Here is a 25,335-nt window from a genome sequence, read left to right as displayed (position 1 = left end):
TCTGCCGCACTGTCCCGCAACTTAATTGATGTCAAAGAGCGGCTTCAGCTTGATGATGAGCTGCCACTCGTCGTTGGACACGTCCTTCCGGTAAAACTCCTTGAGGCAGTCAATGCTGGCGCGGGAGATGAGACTGTAGAGCGTGTCCGCCTCCTCCAGCTGTCGGCCGTACATGGGCTGGTGGCCACCCATCTCGATCTTGACGGCCACAGACGGTTGACCCTTTTTGCAGACCGGGATCTGCTTGTGCTCTCGCTCAATCGAGGTCCTGCAAAAACGGCCCAGATTAGCAACGGTAAATGGTACGGTAGGCTGGCGCACCCAGGCATGGCAGTGTCGTGGAAAGGAGGAGAAAATACTCACACTCTACCCAGGCTGATAATTTCCTTGACACCAGTGACTGGGTTGGACTTGACAGCGGCGATGGGCGTGTTGATCTTCAACTGCCCGTCGACAACGTCCACACCGATGACGATGGGGTCCGTCTTGTTGAAGACAGCGACCGGCTTGAGCACGCACGGGAAGACGGCAAGCATCTTGGAATCCTCCTTCTTCTTCTCCAGCATCTCGTCCATGTGCTTGGTGAAGGAATCGAAGAGATGGTAGATGATGTCGGCCGTGAAGATCTTGATGCCCTGCTCCGCAGCATATGCCTGTGCCTCCTTGTCCACCTTGACGTCGAAGCACAGCATGACTGCATAATCGGGGGACTTCTCCAGCATGATACCACACTGCATGACATCTCTCTTGTAGACGGGGCCGATGCCGACGTTGGCCACGGGGATCTTGCAGTCCTTGAGGAAGTCGAGCAGGGCCTCCAGAGAACCAAGGGTAGACGCCTGCACGCTGACACCGCGGCCAGACTTTTCGACACGACTCAGCAGGTTTGCCAGGTCAGACTCGACCTCATCCTCGATGTCTTCCTCGTCATCGTCAGGGCCGACGACCATCAGCCTCGAACCAGCGATGGCGCCCTCAAGGCCAGGAGCGCTGATCTTGACACCCAGGGCGGCCTTGACCTCCTTGTTATGCACATATGCCGACTTCAAGCGCAATTCTCGCAGAGGCGCTGGAGTGAGCAGCGCCCTAATGTTGGTTTTGATAGCGCCTTCAGTACCGCACAGCACTATCCTGTCGCCTTCGCGCAGGACACCGTTGGACAGGATGACGTCGATGGTCATGCCGAAACCCTCGATGGCCTTGACCTCGAGGACCGTCGCCTGCACCTCCGACAGGTACATGAGCGAGCCCACCATGCGCTCCTGTGTGAGCTGGACAATGAGCTTCAGCATGTCCGGGACACCCTCTCCCGTGTGCGCCGAAGTGGGCACCAGGGACACAAACTTGGCCATCGACTTGTTCTCGTAGAACAGCTCTGAGTTGAAACCCTGCTCGGCAAAGGCGAGCTTGGTCTGCTCCAGTCGGTTCTTGAACTCGTTGTGCACCGCCTTGCTTTGAAGCGCCAGGCTGTCCTGGAAGCCGTTGTTATCTACCTTCTTCCAGCCGTAAAGTCTGTCGATCTTGTTGAGCGCCACAATGAATGGCGTCTTGCGGTCACGGAGCAGGCGCATTGACTCCAGGGTCTGGGGCTCGAGGCCGTGCATGATGTCGACCACCAAGATGGCAATGTTGCAGAGCGAGGAGCCACGAGACCGCAAGTTGGAGAACGACTCGTGACCGGGAGTGTCGATGATAAGGAGGCCGGGCACCTTGAACTCGAACTTGTTGTCCTTGTTGACGACAGCAGTCTTTTGTCGGATGGCGTCCACAGGGAAGTACGTGGCACCAATCTGCTGTGTGATACCACCGGCTTCGCCCTCCTGGACGTTGGTCTGCCGGATCTTGTCGAGAAGCTTCGTCTTGCCTGTGTCGACGTGGCCCAGGATACAGCAAATGGGGGAACGGAGGTTATCCTTTGAACGAGCGGCCAGAGCGGCCTGGTGGGCCTTCTCCCTCCTCTCGGCCGCCTCCTTCTTGCGCTGGGCTTCTGCCTGTCGCGCCGCGGAGACTGCTTCGTCTTCAGACTCGTCGGATTCGCTCTCGTCTTCAGACTCGTCCTCTCCCTCTTCGTCTTCGGCTTGTTTCGGCCTCGAGGACAGTGCTTTCTTCTCCGCCTCTTCGTCCGAATCGGCGTCCCAGCTGTCCTTAACATCTCCATCGGAGGCGGCCGCGGCCTCCCAGTCATCCTCGATGTCGCTCTCGGCAGCCTTCTTGCTAGCGGCAGCCTTGGCCTCGGCCTCGGCCTTTTCCCTGGCGGCCTTCTCCTCGGCCGCCTTAAGCGCCTTCTCGGCTTCGGCACGGGCACGCTCTGCTGCTTCCGCCAAGGCAGCTTCTTCATCAACCTAAAGTGACGACCTTGATTAGCATATGGTGCGACATGGTCAGTGTCGAGTGACGACCAAGTAAGCTTACCTTCTGCTCATTCTTGCCCCTCTTCTTCTTGTTGTCGTAGGACTTCTTCTTGGGCTCACCGTCGACTGTTTCTTGGGGTCCTACTTTGATGCCGGCTGCAAGCATCTGCTGCAATTTCATCTCGTTGCGAGCCTTCTCCTCCTTCTGTGCCTTGGTGAGGAACTTGCCCTCCTTCTTGAGCTGCTCGATGCGCTCCTTCTCCTTTTGTTTCTTGAGGGCTTTCTGCTCCTCCTTGCGCTTCAGGTCTTCCTCGGCGAGGCGTTCCTCTTCCTCAGCGCGTGCCTTGGCCTCGGCGTCGAGGCGTTCAATCTCCTCTCGCTTGCGACGGAGTTCCTCCTGCTGCTTCTGAAGCATGGCAAGGTGCGCCGGCACCTTCTTCTTCTTGCCTCCGGCGTCGGCGGCGGCCGGGGCGGCTGGCGCCGCCTCCTCCGGAGACGTCTTGGCAGGGGCGGCCGTCTTGGCAGGCTCCGGGGCCTTTGCGGGCGCTGGGGTTTTCTTCTTTGCGGCCTGGATGGGAGAATATGAAGTCAGTCACTGCCCCGTTGCGCTGTGGAATTAAAGAAGCACACGATTGCCTGGGATGCATACCTGTTCCTTCTTACGCTGCTTCTCGCGCTCCTTCTTGAGCTTCTCCTTCTCGGCCTTGGTAAGTATCCTGCCGCCCTCCTCGGCATCATCGGCGGGTTCGTCCTTTTTCGGTGCCGGCTTTCCCTTGCCACCTTTACCCTTCTTCTCGGGCAAGGCAAACTCGTCGTCGACGGTCGCCTCGACAGGTGCCTTGGCCGCCACATCGTTGGCGGCCGCGGGGTCCTCGCCCTGGACGAAGTCCTCCTCCGGTAGCCCTTTCTTCTTGCGTTTCTCCTTGTTCTTTCGCAACATGGCCATCAGGCCGCCGGCTCCGGCTGCGTCGTCATCGTTGTCTCCGTTGGCGTCTTCGGCTGGGGCGTCTGTAGGTGCGGCGGGAGCGATGGACTCGCCAAGCTCAGCCTCCCAGTCGTCCTGGGCCTTCTTGTTGCCCTTCTTCTTGGGCGGCATTGTGTCGTCGGTCGCTGGCGGGCAGAGGCTGTCGTCAGATGAAGCCGAGCGAGAGGGTTCGAGGAATCAGGATGGCTCCGGTCACAGTTGTGTGCTTCGAGTAAGCGAAGGACTGGCCAGGGATACGCCAAAAAGGGGAAGCAGGTTTGCGACGTTGCAAAGAAAAAAAATATATACCACACCAACTTGGCGCACCTTGTGGACGGTAGTGGTGGTGGGTTGTGGAGGCGAGCAGGTGGTGCTTGGGCGGTGCGATCGATTCGCCGCTGGTGTGGGATGGGCGTGGGCGTGGGCGAGGTGGGCGGGCAGGCAGGCAGGCAGACGGCAGGGCGGGGGTGTTGGCTTCTTTTGCCTGAGCCTCTGGCCGTTCACTGCGGGGCACACTCTCTTTCTTTGGCGGCCGACACGCCTAACGTATTAAAGTTCTGCCGAAGCGTCATTACGATAAGTACATGTCTTCAAGGCTTCCAGTCCTTACGTTAGCAGCCCAAACAGGTCCATCACAGGTCACTTGGCATAAGAGTTCCGGCCGTCGTCAGTCAACAATAGTCCGGCCCCCCCTACAATGCCTCTCGCAGCATGCCCGGCTCAACACGGCGCGCAGCAAGAAGGACATGTCACAGGGCTCGCTCTTCTCATCCATGCACTTCGTACTTCGTCGCGTCAGCCATTGACTTATACACTGCGATCCTCAGGTTGCCCTCGGCCTTGCACCGCACCGCACGGCAGGCAACCTCCGCCTCCACCCCCATGCATTCGCTGCCACCGCCCTCTATGATTTTCCACGGACCCGAATCCCTGGCTCTGGACTATTTACATGACCACGTCTAACAAGTAGGCCAGAATTTCATATGCCAACCCCAAATATCTGCCGCGTCTCTCTTCGTCTCCCGTCGAGTCGGCCTCGAAGCCTCTCGTGTGGCGCCCGCCTTCCAGCCGGTCCAGGTACTGACAGAACAGGCGAAACCTACCGGCGTCCTGTACGAGTTCCTCCAGGGCCCGCCGTTGGAGGCACCGCTCTAGAATATCCCCGTCGATGTGCATGAGCCCCGGATGCAGGCTTGGCTCCAGCTCGCCCAGTTCGCCGTCCCAGTCGTAGTTGTCCTCCAACGTCTCATCCCCGCCGCCGCGGCCAGAGTTGCCCGGCGCCGGTGTTATCGCTACTGAGCAGACCTGAGGGCTGCGGCGGGCCATGCTCTGTATCAAGTAAAGGAACCGCCACAGGTCGAAGTCGAGCAGCGTGAAGTGCTGCAGCGAGCCGTCCAGTGAAACCCCTACTATGTCGGCCCCATAGCTCGTGCATGGCACTGTACCGTACAGAGTCTCACGTCCGTCTGCCAGCCACAGGGGTTTGCCTCGCAGCGCAACAAATCGCCTCACCGCTGTCGGGAGCAGCCCCTCAAAGACCACCTTAAACTCCTTGTAGCGCTGGTGCCAGGGAATCCAAATCCCTGCGATGCCGCCTCTCTGGTCCGAGAGCAGAGTCACCGGCCAACGGTCGGGTCGGTCAGACAAAGGACCAGCGCCAATCATGTGTGTTGTCCTCCGGGTGATCCGATCAGAATGAATGAGTGCCATGTCTCCCGTGCCACTTGTCTTGTAGTCGATGATTTCGAGCGAATGGAGCGTGGTCAGGGCAAAGATGTGGCCCTGCACCACTTGGAGAGACGTTGCAGGTGAGTCCAGCCGGTATGCACCCATCGGCCTCAGCTTCTTCTCCACCAAGTCGAGCACCTCCCAATGCACAACCTTGTCGACACAATAAATGATCCCAAGATCATCACCGACAATCGAGTATATCGGCTCCCCGAGAACCTTCTTGTACCGCGTCCAGTAGTGCAATCGTTTGACCTGGCCATCGCCCGCTCGCGCCTTGACCCTATTGACGGAAATTATGAGGAGCCTCCCGTCCTTCGTCGCAACAAGAATGAAGGCAAATGTCCTGCCGTCCTTGACATACAGCCACTCGTATAGGCCATATATCCTGTCGCCAGGATAGCCAAGTCCTGAAACGAAGTCTGAAGGGTTGTGGTCCTTGTCTGATGGCACCGACAGGGTTTCGCCGGAGTCCGGATCGACAAAGGCCAAGGTAGGTCGGTCTCCTTGGAGCAGGGCCACTACCAGGCAATTCCATGTATGTGAGTATATGATTCTAGTTGGGGTGCCTCCGACAGGTATGCTTCTGGGCACTGGCCCGACATGGGGCCATATTTCCGCTAGAAGCAACCTGGAGCCCGCTTGAATCATGAGAGACATATGCCAGGGATACCCCGAGAGGTTCAGTGACAGGCTCGCGACGGAATGCACAGCGGGTGGCGACATTGACGCGTCATTAGCATCCGTCAGCCAGATATAATGCTTTTTGCGGAACGTTCCGGATTTTGCTGAGAAGTCCATCATTATGGACAAGTTGTTGTCGCAGCACATGAGCGCCGCAGTAGTGCCATCGAATGGGCCGGAGCAAGGGTATACCTCTACAGGTGCCACTCCAATCGTCTCAGCAGACCATGTGACACGCTCAAGCCCCGAGGCAAAGATTGTGACGCGTAGGAGGTGGCCGCATCTCGTCCCTGCGACTATGTGCACATCACCTCGGTCCTGACTTGCGACGCAAATGCTCGTCAGAGGCTCGAAATCAGGATCCTTGTCTAAGGATTGCAAGTGTCAGGAAAAAGCACGATAGTGAGACATGAGAGAGTGTGCAAGCAGAGGGCCTGACCTGTGTGTCGCACAAGCGCCTCAGAAGCGGCCAGTATCCCATCCGTGGAGTACGCTGATATTCGAGATACCCCGTCCAGAACGGAGCCTGCGATGACGAAAGCGTTATTTGAGGCTGTGAAGAGCGACACGCATGTGACTTCTCCTTCAACGTTCCACGAGTTGCCTCGGATAATTCTCGCTCCTGTCTTAGTAAACGTATGCAGCTGAGAGCCCTCCGGCCCGTGCGTAGAGACAACCACCGTATCGTCAGCAACCGATGCATGGTCGGCTGCGAAACCCTCTTGTCCGAGCATGAGATCGAACGAGAACCGTGAGCTTGGCTCCTTGTTAGCCATGTCTGTGAGACTGAGATGACGAGCAGCTTACCACGCCTGGCCGTTTATGAGCGTTACGAGGCGTTCCGTGACTTGAACGATGGTTCCCGACGGTGATTCCCGAGCAGCCAATGTCCGGCAAGTGACATCAAACGGGGTATCATCGCCGGTGAGTGGCGTGACCTGATTGAAGTCCTCGGAGAAGGAAAGGACTGCGGACGAATGGGGGAGAGATAGTAGTGCCGACAAGCCGCGTCGACCCTGGCTCTGCAGCGCAAATGCCCAAGACTGTCTGATGGGCTCGCCGGTTTCAATGTCAAGGCCAATTCTCCCCTGGACGCCCCATCGCCATTGCGTTACGCTCCCCTTCAGCCCACGACCTGACGCTGTGAAGAGAGTCTCTGGTCTCGGCATTGCCTTTTGAGGGTTCGGCTGTCGTCCCTCTCCAGATGTATTGACCACGTTTTCGATTGTGGGTCGAGGAGCGTTTGTGGCAGCGTCTACAACAGGTGACCAGTTTGGCAAGATGCTAACTTGCTCAAGCTCAGACCGAGGCGCAAGCTTTTTAAACAAGGTCAGCAACATTCTTGAAGTGAAGAGACGCGGGACACGCATACCTTCCACACACCTCCGGGTCCGGAGTCGCCCCCGATGATCAGGATATCCGAGAAGACATCATACGCCGTTGCAAAAGCCGTGTTGATGTTGGAATTCAGGCACCCAACGTTGGTCACAGAAGGCACGAGGTCGTTTGCTTCAATCTCGATGTGAATGATGGCACCGTCTTCTCTCGCGAGATAGATGATGTCCGTCCGCTCGAAGTAGCCCCTTCGCCGAAATGGACGTGACCATGCGGTCCATAATGGTGCAGCAGAGCCCTGGTGCAAGTCTGTTCGGCTGGGAGGGTCGGTACGCAATGACTCGAAGACCGGAGCTCCAGAGAGGCAATCTTTGACAATGCCGACAAACTTCGAGGAGACGGTGAAGAAGGCGTTGTTGAACCTGAGCGGGATCAGAAGTAGTGGCATCTTGTGTTCTTTGGGCAGCCTGTTGCCCATTTTTTCCTCTGCAAAGACCTCCTTGAGGCTGTCGCCAACCTCCCACTCGTAGGTGACCATACGGGTCACGGGCTCGGCGTGCCTCCTATCCTCCCGGATCACTATCAGGATCAGAATGATGTGGTAGTCATCCGCGAGCCGGGGGTACAGGAACTCCAGCTTGTGTACAACACCATGTATCGCCCGGAGTCGGACAGACTTGACTGGCGCAAAGGACCCCGTCGACTTGTACTGGGCGTTGAGGGTCGACATGTCGTTGATTTCGTACATGACGAGAATGCCGTCTGGGGACGAGGCAGCCATGTAACGAGACGATGGGTCCACGGCGAGATGAAACCCTAAGAAGGATATCTTCCTTGGCGTCTTGTACTTGGACACAACAAACTCGAGAGTAGAGTGGCGAGACTTTTTCAAGAAGAGGAAGACGATGTCCCCCGTGTCAAGCGCCAGTACTAGAAGTTTCGGGGGTAGCAGCCCTTCACGTGCACATGCCGGTGATTCTGAGGCGTCCGGCATGGCTGTGTCGGAATCCTCTGCCTTTACTATGGCATCGGAGGTTTCGTCGTCGAGACCGTGTTCAAGAGGGTCACCGAGCACAGCGGCGCTACGGATCCTTGCGCCAAAGTCGCATTTTCGGGCGACCTGGTGCAGCTGGCCATCGCTGCGGAGCTCATTTATCTGCACGAAGTGGTCCTGAAGGTTGTCGTCAGCCGATCTGACAGTGCCAGTGCCAGTGCCATTGTATCGCGCAGGGCCAGCAGCAAAAGTGCCGCGACGAGTTGGGGAGGCCACGCGCCTCAAATAACAATAAATTGGCAGACTTCATCATAGCCCGAACAACAGGCAGTCCCTCTTCGAAAAGCGGCGGTTGTGGGTCGAGTTAGACAAGGCGACTTACTCCTATGAAAGCGATGTCATTGTGCGCCTTCGACCTCAGGCGAACGGGCAGGACCCAATGAACGATGGGGCTCTCGACTACAGTTCTGGATAGGATGCCGCATATGGGTGGCCGTGGAGGCTTTTCGAGGACCGGCATGGGGCCAGACGCTGAGGCAGAGGCTTGTTGCAGAGCGGCGTGGAGGTTGACGGTTTCGGTGACCCACTCGCCGTCTCTCAAAACGCTTGTTTGGAACGCCATGCTCACCGAGGCATGTTAGACTGGATGCCACCGAGGGCTCGTCGTGGGAAGGACAGGTTGGTGACTTGGTTGGTGCAGTTGTTGGCGCCTGGATCGAATAGATGCCCCTGGCACTTGGCGGGGGGGTTGGCAAACTCTACCACCTCCGCGGATTAAGTGGCATCCGCAGTTTGAGTTGCGTTCGGGGTGTCTATCGGCCTTGCTGGCGTCGTTGGATGTGTCCCTGGAGCTGTTGCGGGAGCTGTTGCTGGAGCTCGGTATGAAGGCGGGGGGAAGCTTGTGAGCGGCGGTGCGTTTTGGGTAAGGGAGCAGGCGTGGGCGGGACCCAAGGGAGCATCTTAGGTCCAGGTACGAGCAGGCGACGTCCGAGGCGGTTGGAAGGGGGTGCGCAAACGTGCCTTGGGCATCCAGGCGGAGAGCTGGCCAGCTCTTGCTGAACTAAATGATGGTAGCCAGTCACGGCTAGGCGCTGACGGGTGCCGCGGCGAAGTGGTAGGCGCAGGGGCGCGTACGTCGTCGGGAAGGAAACCTGGAGGGCAGAGAGGCTCCTGGACAGTTGAGGATGGTCGGCGGGCGCCTCGAGGGGCATATATGGTGGGTTGAGAGTCTGGTCTTGATGGGTGGTGGCCGCGACAAGGTGCCGACAACAAACCCGCAGGAGGCCCGGGGGCTGGAAGTAGTCGGCAGGGGACCGCAAACTTGGTGGAGCAGGCCGTTTCCCTCGTTCAGTCCAGTCCGATAGCCTCGTTCCTCATGAATGGTCCCGGAAGGCGCACCAGCAGCGAGCTGGCAGCGTCACGTTAGGCCCCGGCACGCTATCGACGAGCAAGCGATGTTAATGCTGGGAGATGCCCGGACGACGGCGATGCATGCATGAATGCGTTTGCAAGCGCCTGCTTGGTACTGTAGGGTGGTGTGCGTGTGCGCGAGTGGTGTGTGCTTGTCTGCTTGCCCGGGCTGCCTGGCTGCGAGCGAGCGAGCGTCCGTGTGGGTGTGTGCGGGTGTGGATGTGAATGTGGATGTGGATGTGGTTGGTGTGGTGGGTGTACGTGGGTGCGTGCCCGCGTGGGTGCGTGAGTGAGAGTGCCTGAGGTGGTCTGCGTGCGTGGGTGTGCCACTGCTCGTGCGCGAACATGAACGTGACGGGCGGGCGTTGCAGGCTGCACTGGAGTCGTTATTGCCGCTCCTGGAGGGCCTGCCCGCCGACCCTCCAGCTGCTGGCCGCACCCGCCTGAATACCTAGGTACCTCAAGGTCCTTGGCAGGTGCGCTGCCCCTCGCCCTGAGGAGCAGGTGGGACCTCCCGCCGCAAGCCGTCCAGCCGTCCAGGGACGGCAAAGGCACTAGGTACCTAGGTCGCAGCTCGGTACTTGGAATAGCTACGACGCCTCTCTCCGCAAGCAGTACCCCGGGTCGATGTGGCTACCTAGGTAGGTCGGTGGAGCAATCACCAGGAGGTCCCACCTCACCGCGCGCGCAGGAGGCGGGGCCGGAGGTGGTCTGCGCAGAGGCGTTCCCGTCCATGATCCGTCGTGTATTAGGCAGTCGCCGCCCACTGATACGGACACATGTATACCAACACTGGAACCTCGCGAGGCAGCCCGAGCTTGGAACTGAGGTGCTGAATCACCAGACTGGCTGCCGCGGGCATCGCTTTTCGCCTTATTCAACCCAAACGGGTGCGTTCGCACCAGCTAACTGAGGTCCGCGTCATACGTCGAGCAGTGCCCAAAGAGCAGGTATGCCTAAAGAGCAAGTATGAGTCGATATGGACTGCCTTACTATAGTGCCCCCTGATCTCCCTGATGGCCTTGACGGCAGGCGGCGTCTACAAGATGGCATTCCGACAAATGCCCACCACGGCGCGAATCCGAATGCAAGGCGCCATGCCATGCATGGCATGCGAGCGCCCTCCAACAGTCAGTCTGCCACGGAAATACCACGACTTCTTCCGGAGGGCGTTTCACATGGAGGCCTCCCCTGCCGCAGCCTGCCATCCACGACATCCCGACTCCCGACGATTCCGCTTCGCGAGACCATGGGATTTGGCCACAGTGCTGTCCAGAAAGCGCTGTGTTGCCAGGCACCTCAGATGCAAAACCCAAGTTAGCTCGCAACGCGAACTCGACTAGGCACCAGCGGGATGCGGCGGGCTGGGGCGATGCAGGCGGAGGTGCGCGTGGCTCCGAAGGAGCCCCAGCCGCGAGTGGAACTTGATGGATGCATTGGTGGCATCACGGATGGCCCGACACTTGGCGTCTTCAACCGCCCTCCGAGACACGGGTCGGGCAAGGCCGTGCTTCCTCTGGCGGTATGAGGCCGGTGCCCTTTCCACCACGCTCTTCGCCAGGCCTGACCCTCTTCGCCGGCAGCTTATTCTGAGCTCCTACATCGTGCTCATGTCGGTACATTGCCGCAAGCTGCCTGCGATCAAGCGGTGCAAGTGTTCGCATGGAGGCGCCCCAGCCGCCGCCGACGCGGGACCGCGCGACGACTTCAGCCACCCCTGTCCGCGGGTCTGCCAACCCTCACCGGCTGCACTGCGGTCTGAAGTGTGCCTGTCCTCGAGCAGCTGCAGGTCGTGCCCCGTCTTCGTGCGTCAGGGTCTGTCCCGATGTGGATATGTAGACTCGAGGGGCATGGACACCATGGCAGACGCCCCAAGGGCAGAATGAGCGTTCGCTGCTCCCAAGAAGGAGGTCAATTTCGATGATCACTACGGCATACCAGCTTCATGCGATGATACGACGCATTGCCGGTGGTTGCGACCCCCGCTGACACTGAGTCGAACGTCCCGTTCAGGGCCGGAATTGTCAAGGCAATCAATACACTGGCGAAGGTGGCCTGCTTCGGTCAAAGGAGCTGAATTGAGGCTCAGTGCACTCTGCGCTTCAAGCACAGGCTTTTGACAAAGATACGTCGCCGACTGGCAACGCCATCACATACGTTCGACACCATCGGGCTTTTCGTATACTATACCACCGATATCTACGGCTTGAAGACGTGGCACTTGACAGCCGGAACCAGTCGTGTGACACGCACCAACCTCCGTCCCTTCCTCTCGGCCTGAGGCAACTCTGGGAGAAAGGCGTCTTGCTTTGATCTGAAACACCCTACATTGCCTCGACGAGGAAATCAATACAGCTTCCGTTGAGAGGGTTGTGTACCGCGCAAAGGACCGTTCGTCGTGCCTAGCAGCCAACTTCAAGCTTGGTCCCTGAGGGAACTGGCGGATTTGGCATGGCAGACGGAGAGGCAAAGGAGCCGTTTGCGCCGCCACACTGCGGCTGCGAGTCGAAGCTAATGCCAAACCACCATGTTACATACAGGTCGAGATGCCGTTCCCAGCAGTACATGATAGCGGCCCTGCTTGGTTCGACAATGGCCTTGATGGAAGTAGTAGTCGGCGAGAGCCTGGGGTGGTTCTGGTCTTGTCTGACCAGATTTCTTCCCGAGGGACAGTCATAGCTTGGCGCAACAAGATTCTGGCAAATTGCCCTCGCCACCGGGGCCTGCGGCTCCAAAGCCGTGAGCTATTCGCAGATGCCAGCCGGAACGATGACCACCAGCAAACCGAGCGCAGAGTGTCTGTTTTGGGCCCAATGCGACTATGTCATGCAAGGCGTCACCTGTGCAACGCCCATGAACTGGGACACACCTCGAGTCAACTCGGTGTGCGCCCTCGAGGACATGATGCAATGCGGTGCTTGCCCCAACCGTATCTGCTTTGGAACGGAAGCATCTCGGCCGGCCGATTGGGCAGGCGCTGAACTTCTGGATAGCTCATCAGTCACCTGCAATATCACACAGCGGCCACGTCGTCATTCCTGTCGAAGGCGGGCGAGAGCCCAGGACCTCAGAGCCAGATGGTAACGGCAAACCTCAGCCCACCCCCATCCATCTGCTACCCACCACGGCACCCCCTCCGAGCTGGTACGCAGATGCCAGGGTCCAACGCCCATCCTTGACTGCCAAATGTGGACCAGGGTCGAAAATATGCCGACCTTGTGTCGCCGAGTCTGGCATCTGGCAGGCCATCGGATCGGCGAAGGCGGTCTGAGGGAGCGAAGCGTCCGCCTTCAGTGGCAGGGCCTGGGCAACGAGGCAAATGGCATCGTCGACACATGCTGTTGATTGGTGCCCGTTGATGTCCGGCCCTTGTCGCCGCGGGGTTACCGATTTGTTGGTCGGGGATATGACTCGACGAGTTGTGTAATGTTGTCGTCACGCCTGTCAGCCCTGGCCGTTGCCAATGACTTGGTGGTCCCCGTGCTCTGAAGCATGGCCCACGCGCCAGGCAGGGGGGTGTCACTGGTATTATCCTTCCGTCAGAAAGGTTCAGCTCCGCGGCAGCTGGCTGGTGTCAACAAGGGCGGATGAAGGAAACCCATTCAGAGTACGTTTAATGTACATACGTACGCCCTGGACCATATACTCCGGGATCTCAGCCGGCACGTCGTCGGCCAACTGCCGCTTGACGTTAGTAAGGGTGCGCCTGGGGTCTGGGTTGCCGCGATGTGGAATGCCATGTAGCAAAATACCCCATGTGCATCAAGTCGTAAGCAGTCAACCGCCCGAGCATCCCTCCACAAGGACTTCTTGGGTAAAGCGAGGAGAGAGCATTTCACAATGTCTTCTGTGGCCACAAGATGCCAATGCAACCTAGCAATTTCCGAAGGCGCATTGTATGAAAGTGACTTGCACGGAAAGTTTAGGGAAGCCCTTGTTGCCTGGACGCGTCTCCCAACGCTGACTTACAGATGCCCTCTCCTCACCTGGGCCGGGTGATTGGCTTGGTTGGTGCTGGTCGCGTGATGCGACAGCAAACGCTTTTGAGGGCGCGCAGAAATGGACGTTGTCCTTGGGGGCGTACTGTAATCACTTTCTCGGTGCTCTGACTTGAGTCTTGCGCAGCTTTCTCATTGCTTTCGCTCGACAAGGCAAGAGTGCAGTGTCTAGGAAGCTGTCGCTCCCTCTGAATGGGATAACAAAGCATGTCACCCCTGGTGTTCATGTGTGTGTGGTGCGTCGTGGTGACTGCGAGCGAGGGGCATCTTCAGTTCTCCTCTTGATCGAGACCCGCAACGATGCCAGATGTTGGCATGGAGCTGCGCATTTGCGGCGCATGCATATTCGAGAGTTCTGGAGTGCGCACGCAGTCGCCCAACGAGTGGTAGAGTAGCATGTACTCCGTACCCATCGTCAAGTCATATCTGGCCCTTCCAGGTTCCCAACCTTCCATGCCCGTCACCTCCTGCAGCTGGGGGGCTGCAGCCACATGCCGCCCGGCTCAGGCACACGAGCCTGCATCGTCGCAGCGTAGCACCAGGGCAAGCCGGGCTGGCATGGCTTGCCAGGGCCCGGGGGCGGGCTCCACTGAAACCCGGCGCTGACATGGCGCCAACGCAGCGCCTAACGAGGCAGAGTACCTACCCGGGCAGATGCCACCTCAGATGCCAGACACCTGCGGGCCGCGGAAGCTCCCACGTCGCGTCACCAACCGACCGAGTCCCCGAACGTCACCTCGTCCGCCGACCGACCGACTGACCGACCGACCGCCACCCCATCACCCGCGCCGTGCCGTGGCCGCTTGCACTCCTGCGGCTCCCGGGACAGGATGCAACGGAGCGGCTCTGCACAGTCCGCCGCGATAGTATAAACCAGATTGCAGGCGCTGCACACCCTGGGGTGCGCGCTCCTCCCATGGCGCCGGACAGCGAAGCGGGCGAGGCGATCGAGGCGCTGGTTCGTCAACATCGAGGCAGCCCGGATAGCCCTCATATCTCCCGCTCGAGTGCCGCCGCTGGACATGATGGCGAGGGCGAGGGCGAGGGCGATGGCGACGCCCGAAAGAGCGGCGAGAAAGAGTCCAAGATCCTCGACGCCTGCAAGTGGACGGATGTTCCCGGCCTGAGAGCGCTCGCCGAGTCCGAGGGCGGCTTTCTGAACGATGGCTTGCGCCGCGCCGCTTGTACGTTTCTCCGCACCATTTGCCTGCTCTCCATGTCTCCTCCCGTCATTGCGGTGGAATTTCCGTGTGTGCTTCATCGACTGACACTTTTGCGCCTTGAACAGGGCCAATCTTGCTCGGGCTGCCAACCCCTGAAGCCGCCGCCAATGGACACGCCGACACTGGCGATTGGAAAGATCTCCCGCGTCACCGAGACGAAGAACAGGTAGAGCTGGATGTGAACCGCTCCTTCGTCTACTATCCCAACGGTACAGTTACTACAGATAGACCCTGGCGTTCGCGTCGGCCTCCCTGCTGACATGACACCCGACCGCAGGCCAGTCCGAAGCGCAGCTCGAGCAGTGCAAGTCGGAGCTCTCGTCCCTCATCGTCGAGGTCCTCCGCCGATACCCATATCTTTGCTACTTCCAGGGCTACCACGACATATGCCAGGTCTTCATGCTGGTGCTGGAGCCACCTTGGCGGGCCAAGGTGGTCGCGCGCCTCTCCATCCTCCGGATACGAGACTTCATGCTCCCCAGCCTCGGCCCGACGACATCCCAGCTGCGGCTGCTGCCGGACCTCTTGGGCAAGGCGGACCCCAAGCTGCGGCGGCACATTGCCACCATCGAGCCCTTCTACGCGCTGGCCGGGACGCTCACCATGTATGCCCACAACATCGAGGCGTACCACGACATTGCGCGACTGTTCGACGTCTTCCTGGCTCGCGAGCCCGTCTTCACCATCTACGTCTTTGCCCAGATCGTCATGGACCGACGAGACGAGATCCTGGACATTGACGAGCCCGACATGCTGCAGGTCGTCCTTGCCAAGGTCCCCCGCAACATGGACCTAGACGTCCTCATCGCCAATTCGGTCAGCCTCTTCGACCGATATCCGCCCGAGTCACTGCGCTCCTGGAGGTGCATCTCCAGCGCGAGTGTCCTCAAGACAGCGAGGGACGTCAGCGTGTGCACCAAGCAGACACTCGAGGAAGGCCACGCGTACTTTCAGCAACAGGTCAAGGACATTCGGTGGGCGGACATGCAGGATCGGGTCAAGATGGCTTTGTGGAGGTACCGGCGGCCGGCTAGAGCTTTCGGCATCGCCATCGCGGTGGCCGCCCTTGCGTTTTATTTGCGGCGCAGTCCGACCCTTGTGCACTACATGATGTCTTTCTTCTCAAAATGAACCAGGCCAGCAGCTGGTGGGCAATTCTATAGACATGTTTTCTGGTCCCAGGCCCATTTGCGCTTGGAGGGCAGGGCGGGACGCCAAAGTAATGTTACACCAGAAATAAAATGAAAAGCCTGGTTCCCCGGCTGCTGTCATTGCAGCGCGATATGCGCGGATATTGTGGCTTGCGCGCCTTTTGTTCATGATTGCTCCTGGTGCGCGGCTTTGAGCTGTTCAAAATGCTGCTGCTGCTCGCTCGCCAGCTTGCCTTCGGTATCGCCAATAATGGTGAGGATGAGGGAGTAGTTGTTGTAGAGGAAGCGCTCGCTCTTTCGTTTATCGGTGCCGTACGCGAGGCTCTGCCGGTTGAGGAATGAATCAACCTCGGTGCGAAGCCGCCGCAGGCTCGCGACCACGGGCTCGTCGTCGCCGGCCTCGGCGCTGAGGGCCAGGAAGCCATGCAACAACTGGCCGAAGCGCTGCGTCACGACGTGGGGTGCGGCGGTCATCTTGGCCGCGTCGCTCGTCGAGCGGGCCGGCTTGGAAGGCAGCGAGCTCGTCAGCTGCCGCACCGACTCGCAATGCCGATCCATGATGACCTGCAGCCGCGGCCAGAGGAGCATGTTGGTGCCGTTGACGTAGCCGTCCACGGCCGGGACCCTTCGCCGCTGCAGCTCGAACGCCAGGTGCTGGTTGAGACGGATGCAGAGAAGGACGCCCAGGGCGTCAAGCGTCTCCCCGACGAGGGTCTTTGTTAGCGCCTGGCCGAGCTCAAAGGTGGGCTCGAAGATGTAGTTGAAGTTCTTGGATATTTGTGACATTGACAGTGCCGGCGAGAAGAAGGTTGCCAAGAAAGTGTACTCGGCGGTTGCATTGTCGATGAGCGCCAGGTTGAAGTTTCGGAAAGGCGTCTCAAGATAGTGCGTCGTCTGGTCCTCTTCAGCCAAATACGAAGACAGCGCCGTTTGGTTATTGCTTTTGAGCAAGTCTATTCTTCGGCCAAGATTGAAGGCGTCGTGTGGCGGCCCCCCAACACGCGAGCTCGACAAGACGGCCGCCATCCGGGTCGTATCCTCGTGGCCCAGGGCGTCGTTCTTGTCCAGCACATGGAGTCTCAGTTTGCCCAGCGCCTTCTCGTAGCGGCCGAACTGATTCATATAGTACCATCGCATTGTGTTCATATACGCCAATGAGATCTCCTCGGCTAGCGTCTCATGGTGTCTATGCAGGAATGTGAAGAGGTCCTTGAACTTGAGGAAGTTCTGCTGCTGGATAATCTGCGCGTTGATGTGAGGGGATCGTAGTGCCTTGACCTGAGCTACCAGGAAATCGCGGATGCGCTCAATCGCCTGTGATGAGAATGTCAGCAATCAGCACCAGGCACGACGTCTCTAGTCCCCCCGGTACCTTGAGGATGAGCTTGTCCAGCAGCGGCCCAAGTTCTTCAGACGCCTTGTTCTGTGGGAGTCCAGACGCAGCCTTCTTCTTCTGGGCCACAGCTCTCCTGTCCACCTCGGAGAGCATCTTGGTCCAGGACTCGTCGATATGGCCGCTGGATATCTTGGTGATGGTGTCCGGGGAAACGCTGAGCTCTTCTACCAGAGGGCCCAAAGCCTTTTCCACCACCTTGCGATTTTCCAGGCGGCGATTTAAAGCAGCTGACCGCGCCTGTAGAGACTCGATGTCGGCCGACACCGTGGCGAGGTCGTTGCGGAAGCTCTCCAGGTTCGTCTCGACGGAGCCGAGCACATCGTCGCAGGCCGTAATGGACCTATGCAAGTCCTCGAACTTTGACTTGTCCTTTTGGTCTGTGGCCAATGGTCAGCAAAGGGCCAGGCGGCCGCGATCGCGGGAAAGGCCAGAAGGGAGCTTACACTCTGAGATGGTTTGTGGACTTCGGCTGGTCAGGTTAAGGTCTTCGTCGATTCCTGACTCAACCAGCTCCTTGATGGTCAAGCCATCGAAATTGACCGAAAAGCCGATGTCGTCCTCTTCAATTGCTCTTGTATGCGCTTCCGCAGGAGTCGCAGGGCCGTCCGGTGACCTGAGCAGCTTCTCGAGAGTCTCCAGCGAGTTCGGTAGTTCAGAGATGGTCGAGGACTGGCGCAAACCGGAGCCGTTCGGTCGGCGCGCGGATGCGAGCAACGATGTAGAGGAGTCGTTGGAGACCAAGGACAGAGAGGAGCTCCGAGGCGAGTGACCGGGGCGCTGGGACGTGACGTATGGGCTCAGCGTGCTCGACGTCCTGCGCGGGAGAGGCGAGTACGGCCTGCTGCCAGGCTGAGGCGTGGACTGGCCAGACGTGCTCCCCGGGACGCCGGCCAGGCGGTCGAGCCACATGGTGCTGGCAGGAGCAGCCGCCAAGGGGAGCGGATGATTGGGGTCGTGGGATCGCGGGATCGCAGTGATGCTGCAGACTGACACTCGAGACTCGTGTCAGGGGCCAGTCATGGCGCTGGGTCCCCGGAAGCCATACAACGCGCTGCGGCTTTCGGCGGTTCGTGGCGGTGGACGCGGCGGGTAGCGAACAATATCGCGATGCAAATCTAGCCCGGTCGGGTTGAGTGTACGTGGTTGATGGTGGTCGAGGGGCGCAAGGTTGGAGCCAGCTTGCGCCATGGACCAGCTCCAGCTTGAGCGAGGACGCAGCTGGGCGACTGACGGAGTGACAGGCCTGGTGGGGCAGACAACGGGCAGGACAGGGGATACATGGCACAGCCCCAGAGTACTTTGATGCAGGTGAGTGGCCACGTCGAGCCCTGGGTACCGCAGCTCGGCCACGAAGTACCGTCCTCCAGGTGTCGTTTAAGGCATTCCTATGTATTATGTAGGTAGGTACGGAACTGGACCCCTGGACAAGCAGAGCTTCACCACCAACCCTCCATTCGGACCAGAGCTTGCAGAGGTCCATTGAGTTCAGGCTAGGTCTGCCCAGGCGCAAGCAGCACTCTTGCGCCGCCACAGTATGCTCTGCCCATTTCTACTTGCCTAGCTGGTTTGATTGTCTGCTCCGCAGTAGGCACAAGACCGACCCCGACCTTGACGACCGCGCCGATGGTTGCCTTCGGTGACATCGGGTGACATGGGTCTATGCTCGGCGCCGACAGATTCACAGATCGTTGTTCAACGACGGACCAAAGCAAGCCGCGTTTGGTGGCTCGGCGTCGACCCCGCGAGCTTGTCGCTGCGGGCGCCATGGCAGCTTCGGGTCAGGTGAGCTTTCGTTACTGCAAGGACGTTGGGTAAGTATACAGCAAGAGGGGCGACAGTGCCTGGAGCTGTAAATGCATTTTGATGATGGCTGAGGCATGCGCGGCCGTCTGTATAATGTAGCTGTCGATTGATATTATCGCATGATGGATGTGGCCCGACAACATCAGGACTCGAGTCTGGGCGCCCCGGCCTGGCTGAAGCTCGGCGGCAGAGCCACGAGCCGCGGGGCACACGTGTCTGATGCTGCCGATCTGTGGTGGACGATGGAGGGGGGTAACCTAGGAGAGTCGAGCCCTCGTCCAACACATGTGTTTCCAAGGCTCGGTCTGCCACCGCCGCCCCTCGCGCCGAATTCTAGGCCAGACTCGCCGCTGAACGCTGCCTCTCTCTGCCCGTCTGGCTCCCTCTCTTCAGTAGTGACACCGCGGGGCCGCCCCAATGGCAAAGGCCCAGGCGAGGGCTGGGCTTGTCGCGACGCCCACTGTTTGTGCCCGCTGCCCGCCCTCGTCCACCCAATCACAGGGGCGAGAAAAAAATTCGAGAGCGGACTGGCGCGCACTCGACTCCTGTGTTTTCCATTTTTTTTCTTCCACTGCCAGCGGCCGCCTCCACTGGCTCACCTCCTCCCAGGTAGGTGGCCACCTCAACCCCCCCGCCTCCACCCCCGTCCAGCGTACCGCCGCTCTCAGCGCCCAATTCAGCAGCCCAGCGCTCGCCCCAGGGCATCGTCTCCCCTCCTCCCTTCGGAGCCTCGCCCACCTTACTAAGGGCGTCGCCTCTTCCTCCCACCTCGACCTTTCCGTTCTCTTTTTTTCTCCTCTCCACCCACTTTATTACCAGCACCTCCACTGCCTGTCCGGAGTCTGTCCATCGCCCTTCACTTCCGCCTTCCTCTCTCTCTTTTTTCCGAGTCTCGACGACCCCGTCTTCTTGCGCAATCCATCACCATGGCTGACGATGTGAGTTCTGCCCGCCTTTTGTCGAGCTCCTGAGCCGTCTCCCTGCTGCTGGAAATCACCCCGCATTGTGCCTCGTGCCCCACGACACAAAGCGACGCCCGCCGCCCGCACACAAGTTGCAGCGGCGTGGTGCCCCCTCTCTCGCCCGTCGCTGCCAGCCGACGAGCGGCGACTGCAACCGCCGCGTTGCATCCCGCAATGGCTCATTGCGCATCGCAGCTCTCTGCTCGTGTTGTTGAATTGCTCCTTGCTGACTTGCCTTTCTCTCATTACAGCACGATGTTACCTTCGAGTCCGCCGACGCCGGCGCGTCTCTCACGTTCCCGATGCAGTGCTCGGCTCTACGCAAGAACGGCTTCGTCGTGATCAAGGGCCGCCCCTGCAAGATCGTTGACATGTCGACCTCCAAGACCGGCAAGCACGGTCACGCCAAGGTCCACCTTGTCGCCCTTGACATCTTCACCGGCAAGAAGTACGAAGATCTCAGCCCTTCCACCCACAACATGGATGTCCCCAACGTCTCTCGTCGCGAGTTCCAGCTTGTGAGTATCCCGCCCGCGCTTTAAGTGGCGACGCCGCCAGGACTGACGCCGCCTCGCGCAGCTCGACATTTCTGATGATGGCTTCCTTTCTCTCATGAACGACGACGGTGACACCAAGGACGATGTCCGCATGCCCGACGGCGAGGTTGGTGAGAAGATCAACAAGCTCTTCAAGATCGATGAGAAGGACACCAGTGAGTCGACCCCTACTGCCCCCGCGCGCGCATGAAGAGTTTCGAGGCTAATTGAGCTTCTCAGACGTCATTGTCCTCACCTCCATGGGCGAGGAGGCCGCTGTTGAGGCCAAGGAAGCCCCCCGCCAGGGTTAAACGGACTGGTGCTTGCCCTGCGCTCGGCTCGCTCGTTGCTCAATGCCTGTCACAAGTTTGACCCGTGCACCGTCCGGGGAATAGCGTTGTTTTCATGACTCTTGGCACATCAGATATCATTTGGGCAATGGGACATGGCCGTGGCAGATGACAGCTTCTATACGGACGGGAATGTATCGGCTAGTAGTTACAACGCTCGGCACTTGCAGAAACCCCGGCGCAAGTGCCCCCATGGGTATTCCTTTTCCTTTGTTGCTCACCGACTCTTGGTCCTGCCTGTGGGGCAGGGCCTCGGGTCTCGTGGCTGGGGAAGCTCAGATGAGATGAGAAAAATGAAAACGTATGAGATCTGTGGGCAGGTTTGTGCCGGTTTTTACACTTTTGGTGGCGCCAAGTACCGTACGAGTGCGTGTCGCGCTGCGGTCGATGCAGTGTGTTTTGCATGTGCATGTGCTTGGTAGGTCGTAGACGCAGGGCCTTGCAGTGCATTTCTGCAGGGCCGGAGCAGGCAGGGCGCCTTTCAAGACGGCTGCCATGTACAATTTTTTTCTAGCCTTGCCTCGAGTGAAGCGAAGAGATACACTGTCAAACGCTGTTGCGGGGGCACCCTTGTGGGCGTTCCACGCTGCGGTGCCCACTTTAATGTTTCCTAGCTTGAGAAGGCAAATGGAACATGAACATGACCATGATGCCACGCCCGTCCCCAAGCCAGTACTGCGAGCGCCTATCGTGCGGCGCGATCTGAGATCCAGCTATGCGCGGTTACACAGCTCATGTAAGCTGCTATCGGGCCCTGCTTGGCGGCCCTTGAAGTTTCGCCTCGGCTTGGCGAGCCTGCTTCGTGCAGCTTCCCTCTCTGAGCCCTGCAGCCTTGACGGCGTATGCCATCCGTTTACAATCCGGGGATTCACGGGGACTCATCGCGCCGTGATGGAGGCCCGACGGGATCTCAGAAGGATGCCCAAGGGCGAGCGGTGTCCGGAATGTGGAAGTCAGAAGTGGTATCTCCAGGACGGATTGCGGTTCTGCGCCCGCGGCCATCAGATCGAGGTATGTCATGCGAGGTCCGATCCGTGCCGTCGCAGGTCAGATGCTGATACGACCTTCAGGGCTTCATACAGTTCGATGTCGGCGAGGAAGAGGACTCGGGCCGGATGGGCACTGTGGCTCGCCGGGAGAAGGAGGTCAGAGAGCAGGAGAAGAGGCAGCTGACCGGCGCAGAGGGCAAGCTGTTGTATCTCGAGGCCCTGCAGCTGCTCCTCAGGAGCCAGGTGCTGTGGCTCATCCGCGTCAAGGGCTACAGAGAGGAGCTGGAGACTGTCGTGCGAGACCTGTGGGATCTGCGAATTCGCGGGTCCAGCTCCCTCGAGCCCAGCGTGGAGGACGCGGCGGCCGAGGCAAGCTTGGAAATGTTCAGCTCCCAGCCCCCATCAGAGGAAGACAAGCCTGCTTGGAGCTCGGGGGCCAGAGCGCAGATCTGGGATCCTGACCGCGGCGCTGGCTGGCCCATGCCCAAGGTGCCGGACACGATCGGAATCTGTTACCTTGGCTGCTTGCTCCTCAGGATACCAACTCGATTGGGCGAACTGATACAGTGGGCAAACCGCGGCGACTTGCCATACAAGACGGCTGTGAGCTGGCCTTCCATCTGCCGCTACCGTCCAAAGCTCACGTTGTGCAGTTCCACGATCTTCCACGCGAAATACAAGACCGCATGCCGTCGGCCTATGTCAAGGCACTCAAGCTCCCTTTTCGGACCGGTCTGACGGGAGGAGACCTGTACACTGCCGTCATGGACCTGGTCCTCTCATACCAACTCAATTACGAAATGGTGTTTCCCGAGGCAAACTTCGTCTCGACTCTGGTGCATTACGCAAAAGAGCTGGCGCTACCAGGTTAGTTTAATTCCCAACCATGAATCTACTTCACGAGCTGAGACTTGGTATGTACAGTCGAATCGATCATTGTGGCCAAGAGACTTGCGGCACTGCTAGATTCGAGTTTCGAGTTTCCTGTAGGCAATCACAAGATCCGGCACATCCACCACCCAGAGATTCACATCACTACGCTTCTGATCGTGGCCATGAAGCTGTGCTTTCCTTTTGAGCAGGGCAGGAGCTCGTTCTTACCAGCTGGCGAGGCGCTTCTGCCTGGGTTTGACTGGGAGCACTGGAGGGCCAGTCGCAGTCAGATGAGTCCGGATTCTGAGCCTGAAGACAAAGACATGCGCTTCGGCAAAGTCACCGAAGATGAATTGATCGACATGGACGACAGAGAGCTAGACGAGTATTTTGCCTACCTCTCAAGCTTCATGGACAAGAAGAGTGAGTATGTCCCGTCCCGGTCTGGCTGAGCCACACTAACCACGATCAAAGACGAGAACCCCATCACCAACTTCTTTCCACCTGTGCCCACACACAGCAACGATCAATCTGTTCCCGAGCTCTCAGATGAAGATATTCTTGAGAGGTCGCGAAAGGTGCTCAGTCAAGCGGTGCTACCGGCTCAGGACAAATCCAGCGACTCAGAGAACACGCCATATGAGGCATTCTACGACATCCAGGACCTGTCGGACACGGCAAGTTCTTTCTACAAGGCTGCAGGTACTGTGAACCCCCATCCGCTGGTGCCCTGTGTAATCGAAGCGGCGTATCTAACACCTGGCAGGCGAAACTGCCGGTCTTCCTTTGGACGTGGTGGTGCGAGCGGTGTACATGTTGGAGCGGAGGATAGTCTCCTGGCAAAAAGGCCGACCCATAACACAAGAATAAAAATAACAAAAAGAATGAAGTGAAAATCCATGGTCCAAGACGCGTGCAGTTCGTAGTACGACTTACAGCACCGGCTCATGATGAGCGCCGCCGTCACGTCCAGCACTATAGGAGGCTATGCTCCGTCCCTTCGGCCGTCCTGCCCACTGGCCTGGACCGGCCCACAATGGCGTGGGGTGCGCGGTGGGGGCTGGGTGATTCAATTACTGGTCAATGTGGGAGACGTCACGTGGTCGGGCATCTGACCTAGGGTTTTCGTGCGTTCGCTGTGCGCGCCCCACCAACTTTGCGCGCAAGACTCGCCCGGCGCTCCGAATCTTCACAATCGTCAGAGTCACCGTCACAAAAATCAGTCAAGAGTACGTCTGGCCGCCGTAACCCCGTGAAGCGCCCCCGAGTGAAGATGCTGACCTTTTCCAACAGTGCAGATGTAAGCCCCGACCGCTCGCAAGCCGAATATCGACCCGAAAGCTCCCCGCCGTGCTGACCCCTGCGTCCAGTTTCGTGAAGACCCTGACGGGCAAGACCATCACCCTTGAGGTCGAGTCCTCGGACACGATCGACAATGTCAAGTCCAAGATCCAGGACAAGGAGGGCATCCCCCCGGACCAGCAGCGATTGATCTTCGCCGGCAAGCAGCTCGAGGACGGCCGAACTCTCTCCGACTACAACATCCAGAAGGTGCGTGGAGCTAGGGCGAACCGAACCCCGGACAGACGACTGCCCGCCGAGTCCGTCGGGAGAGAATTCGTGTCGTGGGATTCAATTGGGATGGCATGCTGACTGCTTCGACAGGAGTCCACCCTGCACCTGGTCCTCCGTCTCCGTGGTGGTATCATTGAGCCCTCGCTGAAGGCTCTGGCCTCCAAGTTCAACTGCGACAAGATGATCTGCCGCAAGTGCTACGTACGTTGAGCCCGCCCGCCTGGGCACGCGGCGTCGGAATCGCCGCGGCTCAGGACTGCGTGATTTCATCTGCTGACAGCGTCACCGACAGGCCCGCCTCCCTCCCCGTGCCACCAACTGCCGCAAGCGAAAGTGCGGTCACACCAACCAGCTCCGACCCAAGAAGAAGCTCAAGTAAAGGATTCACCATGGATGTGGCGTCTTGGTTTTCTGGCATTATGGGGTTGGCAAGGACAGGAGGTGCTTCACGGTTGTCCAGTATGGCTTTGTTTGTTCCACACTAGCATCAGCTGCTCAGGCAATCCCGTCTAGACGATGCCGATGAAGGCTTTTGTCAATAAGCAGCTCTTTCTCAGCAAGCTGGCGAGTACCGTAGCAAAGAAGCGTGACAGGAGTGCGAGTGTGCAGAGACGTGTGAAGGCCGGCCCAGTCCCCAGGGCCGGTTCTTAAACCTCAAATTACGGTCAGGAGAGACACTTCCATTATCCGCGAATTATCGGCCACCAAAGTCGGGCGAGCCTATTCTTTTGTTCCAAGTGTCTTTGATTCTGCATCAGAGAGCTGTCCGAAAGTAGACTGAAGCTGAGCGATAAATTGCCCGCTTACACGCAACGCAGCGCAAGATTGTCGATTCCTAGCGGTGCTCCGCGGCCAGAGTGCACATGGGCCGCCACCAATGCGGCATTCCGGGTAAAAGCCGGCGCCGGGCCGTGGCACAGCACCCCTGGCGCCGGAGGTACGTACTCGTCGTACCTGCAACGAACGACCCAGGCGAATAGTGGGCGCTGCACCTCGACCTCCCTGGCTGGTTG

General features: G+C 59.0%; 6 protein-coding genes across 6 annotated transcripts; 3 read left to right on the top strand and 3 right to left on the bottom strand.

Annotated features, from left to right (window-relative positions):
- Positions 1-21: 21 nt before the first annotated feature.
- PLICBS_001211 (uncharacterized protein) lies at positions 22-3,447 on the bottom strand (the record flags this gene model as incomplete). The annotated part of the gene is made up of 4 exons (XM_018317737.1): positions 22-268; positions 364-2,342; positions 2,413-2,919; positions 3,001-3,447. 4 exons carry the CDS (start codon positions 3,445-3,447, stop codon positions 22-24), a joined length of 3,180 nt encoding a protein of 1,059 aa, XP_018183262.1.
- Positions 3,448-4,260: 813 nt separating this feature from the next.
- PLICBS_001210 (uncharacterized protein) lies at positions 4,261-8,678 on the bottom strand (the record flags this gene model as incomplete). The annotated part of the gene is made up of 5 exons (XM_065599762.1): positions 4,261-5,564; positions 6,167-6,483; positions 6,535-7,043; positions 7,100-8,233; positions 8,439-8,678. 5 exons carry the CDS (start codon positions 8,676-8,678, stop codon positions 4,261-4,263), a joined length of 3,504 nt encoding a protein of 1,167 aa, XP_065455834.1.
- Positions 8,679-14,380: 5,702 nt separating this feature from the next.
- Positions 14,381-15,818, top strand: PLICBS_001209 (uncharacterized protein; the record flags this gene model as incomplete). Its single annotated transcript, XM_018317739.1, has 3 exons — positions 14,381-14,648; positions 14,753-14,896; positions 14,965-15,818. 3 exons carry the CDS (start codon positions 14,381-14,383, stop codon positions 15,816-15,818), a joined length of 1,266 nt encoding a protein of 421 aa, XP_018183264.1.
- Positions 15,819-16,003: 185 nt separating this feature from the next.
- Positions 16,004-18,143, bottom strand: PLICBS_001208 (uncharacterized protein; the record flags this gene model as incomplete). The annotated part of the gene is made up of 3 exons (XM_018317740.1): positions 16,004-17,152; positions 17,211-17,611; positions 17,678-18,143. The coding sequence occupies 3 exons, from the start codon at positions 18,141-18,143 to the stop codon at positions 16,004-16,006; spliced, it is 2,016 nt and encodes a 671-aa protein (XP_018183265.1).
- A 1,820-nt stretch (positions 18,144-19,963) lies between these two features.
- On the top strand, positions 19,964-20,846 carry PLICBS_001207 (eukaryotic translation initiation factor 5A; the record flags this gene model as incomplete). The annotated part of the gene is made up of 4 exons (XM_018317742.1): positions 19,964-19,975; positions 20,251-20,517; positions 20,579-20,711; positions 20,776-20,846. The coding sequence occupies 4 exons, from the start codon at positions 19,964-19,966 to the stop codon at positions 20,844-20,846; spliced, it is 483 nt and encodes a 160-aa protein (XP_018183267.1).
- A 930-nt stretch (positions 20,847-21,776) lies between these two features.
- PLICBS_001206 (Pol I core factor CF) lies at positions 21,777-22,612 on the top strand (the record flags this gene model as incomplete). Its single annotated transcript, XM_065599761.1, has 2 exons — positions 21,777-21,896; positions 21,956-22,612. The coding sequence occupies 2 exons, from the start codon at positions 21,777-21,779 to the stop codon at positions 22,610-22,612; spliced, it is 777 nt and encodes a 258-aa protein (XP_065455833.1).
- Positions 22,613-25,335: the final 2,723 nt, after the last annotated feature.

The sequence above is a fragment of the Purpureocillium lilacinum genome, assembly GCF_023168085.1.
Source record: "Purpureocillium lilacinum CBS 284.36 DNA, scaffold_1, whole genome shotgun sequence".
In the NCBI taxonomy this organism is placed as follows: domain Eukaryota; kingdom Fungi; phylum Ascomycota; class Sordariomycetes; order Hypocreales; family Ophiocordycipitaceae; genus Purpureocillium; species Purpureocillium lilacinum.
This window is presented reverse-complemented; position numbering and strand designations above follow the sequence as displayed.